We start from the raw sequence: 5,815 nt of genomic DNA on the forward strand, positions 1-5,815 counted from the left end.
AATAAATGTTCTTCCCGTTCCCGAGATTTGCACGTGTCCATAGGAGGAAGACTTAAATCCCCGGCCGAAGATCGGCTACTTAGAAAAAAATTACAATTAAGAAAAAGTTTTTCCACGAACGGTAGCTAAAGGAAAGAAGTTCCAAAAATCTCAACGCAACGCACACTTTTAAAAGTCATCCTTTAACGTTTCCACAATGTAAACTACGACATCCTTTGGCAATCGAAAATACGCCTTAAACCTAAAATAATTTACTGATTATAAAGATCTTTCCAACATGAGCAAACACTTACAGTGCAGATGGCAATTCCAATGGATTTGACTTGCCCCTCAAATTTCTTCTAATAGATGCAATGTCCTGTACAATTTCTTCATCATCAAGAAATAATTCCACTGAACTTATCATTTTAATTTTTTTTTTTTCGAATTGTGTGTTTTGGATTGAATATGTATAAAGTTTACAAGTTTGAAAAAAAAAAACTGGTCGATAACACGTCTATCGACCACCCAGTTGGGTTGACATCAATAATGCAACATTTCATCTCAGTCACGCTGGCAATTGACAACGCAACTCAAGTTTAGTGGCAATGCATGATCGACCCCTTATTTCTTTGTATTGAAACAACAAATTCTTCGGCTATATTATGACGACACGAGCTCACGACAGGTACATTTTGCTTACTGGTTTTGAGAATACTCTAATGTACCGATAGACACGCCTATCTAATTACTCTTTTCTAAACTGCTTCCCACGATGATATATGTAACTAATTATTTTTCAAATTGTATAAAAATACATAATTTTTTTATTAATGTGGTAGTTTTCAATGGCAGATTTTGTGTGTGTATGTGAATAATATTTTTTGTTTATAGAATAATTTCGTGGCAGCTTAGTTAGTAGCTCTTAAATTCGTAATATAAAATGCGAGTATTTTGTATTATTAAGCTTGGCCTTGCATGGTGTATTGAGGCTTATTGATCGGTTGATCGCCATTCAATGTATGCTGCTCTGGCGAATATGGCGCGGACTTAAGTGACTTGTAATACCTATAGACAGGATATAGTAGCAAACCTTGAAATGCTAAAAGAAAAACATAAACGAGAATTTAAGAAATTAACAAATTAAAAAATCTATAGATATCTCTTACCGCACACAGCTAGATCCACAAAAAAATCAAGGGCAAGTTTACCGGTTGGCTGTTTCTTTCTTAGACCACGGAAGAATACACGTATTGCAACAACCAGTGTGATAGCAATGCCAGAATAGACGACATGAATAAAGGGTGTCATAAAATTACGACGATTCTAAAAAGAGAAACAAATCGTAATTTAAAATGCACGTACATACATGTATGTATATCGTTTGTTATACCTTTTTAAGTCCCAGTATCAGTAGAATCGATGTGATAAATAATGCTAGGGTATAGATCAGGAATAGCGAAATGAAGGTGTAACACCATCCCTTAGTTTCACCTAAAATGACAAAAAACCATAATTTAATATTAAATGAAATAATGTAAAAATACAAAAAAATTTTAGATAGTTACTTATCCTACAAAAATTTGTGAAAATCCAATCGGATTTTGATCTAGCTATAACATGCATATTTGGCCGATTTTGGTTATGTTGGGTACTATACAGCTATATTAAAATCCGATCCGATTTTCAAAATATTTTGTAGGATTCTTCTTTTAGCCATAACAATAAACTGGTACAGTTTTTTCATCGATTGGACCATAATTACGGCCTTTAGAGAATTTTCGTTAAAATGCACCTTTAGCCCTATAAATTTACTATGGAAACAAAGATTGCTAGAGTGGCACGGTTTCGCGTTAACCTATCGCCATAAAATTTAATATATATGGTTTTTGAATCAAGTGGAAAAATTAGGGGTATGAGTCCAAAACAATTTTTTTAGGTCACCCTAATGTACATTGTATTTAAAACCCGCACATATACATAGGTGAACCAAAGAGGATGATTATAAACGCTGATTACCAAGAAGTCATCAACCTTATTGGTATATACAAATGCGCCTCATTAAAATAATGGCTTAAGACTCCCATATGTTAAGACCATTTCAAAAACAAGTAAAAAAGCATTAAGTTCGGCCGGGCCGAACTTTTCATACCCTCCACCATAAAATATTCTGAACTAAAATGGAATAATTACTTTTCATTCCTGTCCCCAACTTTAAGTGGGTACGTTAAAATGTCAGATAATGTTTATGTACATTTATGCTTCATTCGGGAGGCCCTTTTTTATGGTGCCTATATCTAACTATGTATGTTGACAATTTTTGGTGGGCTAGAAATTGGCAGGTACTGTTATACAGGGGTTATAATAAAACATGGGCCTATGTTGACAGTTTTTGATGGGAGCCTTTAATGTCAAATAACTCCTAATTCGGTTAAAAAATTTAGCTAGAATCTTCAAAATATCGAAAATCGGTACATAACGTGGGAACTTCAAATGTCATTAACAGCTAGTTCGGAGGTATCTGGGCTATACGAAAATATGAACTTAAATGAACCGTTATATGGGGGCTATAACAAAACGTGAACCTATGCCCACAAGTTTTTTCATATACCAAAACGTGGACCTATGTCCACAAGTTTTGTTATATAAGTTTATTGACACTTAAGAACCCTAAATGTCAAATTATAGCTAAATCGGTCTGAAAATGTAGCTAAAACTGTCAAAATACCGTAAATCGGGGGGTACCGTTATATGGGGGCTATACCGAAACGTGGACCTATGTCCACAACTTTTGTTATATATGTTTATTGACATTTAAGAACCTTAAATGTCAAATTATAGCTATATCGTTCTGAAAATGTAGCTAAAAACATCAAAACACCGAAAATCGGGGGGCACCGTTATATGGGGGCTATACCAAAACATGGACCTATGTCCACAACTTTTGTTATATAAGTTTATTGATACTTAAGAACCCTAAATGTCACGTTATAGCTAGGGAAGACCGATAAGGGCCATTTTAGAAGTTAAACTAAATTTTGACAAAATATTAGGAGATTTAAGTTTGGACCAAATTGGTTGCCCCATTCAAGTGATATCGTCCTAGCATTTTAGTGACATTTTTTAAATATTGGGGAGAAGTACCGGAAGTTGTGGACCGGTATTGCATCATGAAATTAAGTTTGGATATAATATGACGAAGACCAAATGTTGGACCAAATCGGTTGAACAGTTCGAGAGTTATCGTGCTCTCCGACCGCCCCATATGGTGGCCGTTTTTTACACCTTTCGGGCTGTTTTCTCAAGAAATATAGACCTGCCCCTGAAAAAACTTTTACCGTCGTAATGGAGGTAGCGAATGCAAATCGCTTCAACAACAAGTAAAAAAGTGTCAGTCGGCTTTGCCGACAGAGGTATACCCTCAGCCAATGTGAATTGAAACTTTCATCTACAGACAGATAGAATGTATTTATCGTCTCTTCAGAATTTTGTGGTCCTTTTTCAACATTTGAACTTGCCGACAAAAATGTGGATTAGGAATTAACACAAATGTTGAACTTTTGTGGGGGAGGTACCCTTAGGGAGGACCGATATGGGCCATTTTAGAAGTTAAACTAAATTTTGACAAAATATTAGGAGATCCAAAGTTTGGACCAAATTCCATTCAAGTGATATCGTCCTAACATTGTAGTGACATTTTTTTAAATATTGGGGAGAAGTACCGGAAGTTGGGGACCGGTATTGCCCCATGAAACTAAGTTTGGATAAAGTATGACGAAGACCAAATGTTGCACCAAATCGGTAGAACAGTTCGAGAGCCCCATATGGTGGCATAGGGCTTTTTACGCCTTTCGGGATGTTTTCCCAAGAAATATGGACCTGCTCCTGAAAAATCTTTTACCACCGTAATTGAGGCAGTTAATACAAGTTGCTTCAACAAAAATCAAAGTGATTCGAGAGTAGGTCTTAAAGTGAACTTATCCGAAATTTTGTATGCGAGGTACCCAAAGGAGTGCTATATTTGGCACTCCTTTGGGTACCTCCATATTCGAACCTGATCTATATCTGGTAGATATATTAGGATGTGCAGAGTATGGATTACATCAATCACTCCCTTCAAAAGTTATCGTGCGCATATTTTTTCCGAAGATTTTTGAATTTTTGTGAGGGAGGTACCTGAAGGAGTGGACCGACATGGTTTATCTTCGAACTTATACTATGTTTGTACAAAATATTACGAAAGCCCAATTTTGGACCGAATTGGCAGATCCGTTCGAGATTTATCTTGCGCTCCAACCACTACACACGGTGTCATAGGGGTTTTTTTGCACCTTTCAGGCTATTTTCTCTAGAAGTATGAACTTGCCCCTTATGAAACTTGTACCGTCGTATGGGTGACAACGAATACAAGTTGCTACAACAAAAATCAAAGCGATTCGAAAGCAGGTCCTAAACTGAACTTTTCCGAAATTTTGTGTGGGAGGTACCCGAAGGAGTGGACCGATTTAGTCCATATTTAAACTTCATCTAAGTCTGGTAGAACTTTCAAGATGTACAAAGTGTGGGCTAAATCGGTTACTCCCTGCAAGAATTATCGTGCGCACAAATTTTCGGAAAATTTTCGAACTTTTGTGGGGAAGGTACCGGAAGGATTGGACCGATATAACCCATCTTCGAACTTAAACTAAGTTTGGGCAAAATATTACGAAAGCCACATTTTGAACCAATTCGATTGCACCGTTCGAGAGTTATCGTGCGCACCAGCCAGACAGACAGACAGACGGACGGACATGGCTAAATCAACTCCAAATTGTCTGAAACACATTTCATCCAAACATACTTGGGGTATAAAACCATTATTTTTATGAGGCACATTTTGCCCGTATGAAAGTGTATATACCCTCGTTAGCATAAATGAGGGTATAACAAGTATTAAATCCCTGATGACGGAGACAACCGAAATATCGAAAAAAATATTATTAAAACAAACTAATATGTTTTTAATTTACTGACTACATGCCAAACTTAGAGAAATTTTTCACAAAATTTTTAAGATACATTTTTTAGCCACAACAATTATTTGATAAATCTTTTTCATCGATTGGACCAAAATTGTGGCCTTTAGAGAATATTCGTTAAAAATCATCTTTGGTTCCACAAAACTTACAATGGAAGCAAATATCGCTCGATTGCAGACTATACTGCAAAAAACACATCAAGTATATTTAAATTAATTTAATTGAATTCTTTGTTATTTTGTTAAATTCAAAATGATATAATTTTGAAACCCTTTAATGTTCGTCCATTTGCATCTATATTTTTAAGTATCACACAGAATTTTTAATTCTTCGTTATTTTGTTGTTGTTTTCAAATAATAATGTCAAGGTTAATTGTTTCATCCATTACCCATATCTTCCCAAAATTGTTCATCCTTGGGTAGAGCAAAGAATGCGAGACAAATTAAAACTCCAATAAAACCAATAATGAGAAAAACTATTGCCGAGGTGTAATTAAGTTTTCGAATATTGCAGCAAGATGCCATTTTTAAAAAACAAGATTCAAAATAACAACTTTTAAAAAAACGTGCTTTCGATTCACTTTAACAACGTTTGGCGTTGTATTCTGTTTGACAACTGAAACTCTGTGTTGCGAAAATATTCCATAGATGCCAAAACAAAAACCAAATCCAGTCGAAACAAATGTTTGTTTGTTTTGCCATTTTCTGCATTTGCCGGCGGTTTGAAATATATTTTGTTGATATGTACCTACTAAACAATTTTCTCACACACCTTCTCTCTCTTTCTCTTAGAACTGCACATACAGGTACTGTATAAA

At 35.4% G+C, this 5,815-nt stretch overlaps 1 protein-coding gene across 1 annotated transcript; it reads right to left on the reverse strand.

Annotated features, from left to right (window-relative positions):
• Window positions 1-807: 807 nt before the first annotated feature.
• LOC141386478 (uncharacterized) lies at window positions 808-5,597 on the reverse strand. Its single transcript, XM_073955040.1, has 4 exons — window positions 5,387-5,597; window positions 1,373-1,473; window positions 1,149-1,305; window positions 808-1,081 (listed from the first exon to the last, which is right to left on the reverse strand). Exons 1-4 carry the CDS (start codon window positions 5,520-5,522, stop codon window positions 942-944), a joined length of 534 nt encoding a protein of 177 aa, XP_073811141.1. The 5' UTR covers window positions 5,523-5,597; the 3' UTR covers window positions 808-941.
• Between the last annotated feature and the right edge of the window lie 218 nt (window positions 5,598-5,815).

This window comes from Musca autumnalis, unplaced genomic scaffold, assembly GCF_047663935.1.
Source record: "Musca autumnalis isolate F117 unplaced genomic scaffold, ASM4766393v1 scaffold_5, whole genome shotgun sequence".
Taxonomy (NCBI): Eukaryota; Metazoa; Arthropoda; class Insecta; order Diptera; family Muscidae; genus Musca; species Musca autumnalis.

Coding starts and splice junctions, on each gene's coding strand:
- LOC141386478 (XM_073955040.1), bottom strand. CDS start 5,522: ATGGCATCTTGCTGCAATATTCGAAAACTTAATTACACCTCGGCAATA. Junction 1,474..5,386: donor ACAATTTTGGGAAGATATGG/GTAATGGATGAA, acceptor TTGTCATTTTAG/GTGAAACTAAGGGATGGTGT. Junction 1,306..1,372: donor TGATACTGGGACTTAAAAAG/GTATAACAAACG, acceptor TTCTCTTTTTAG/AATCGTCGTAATTTTATGAC.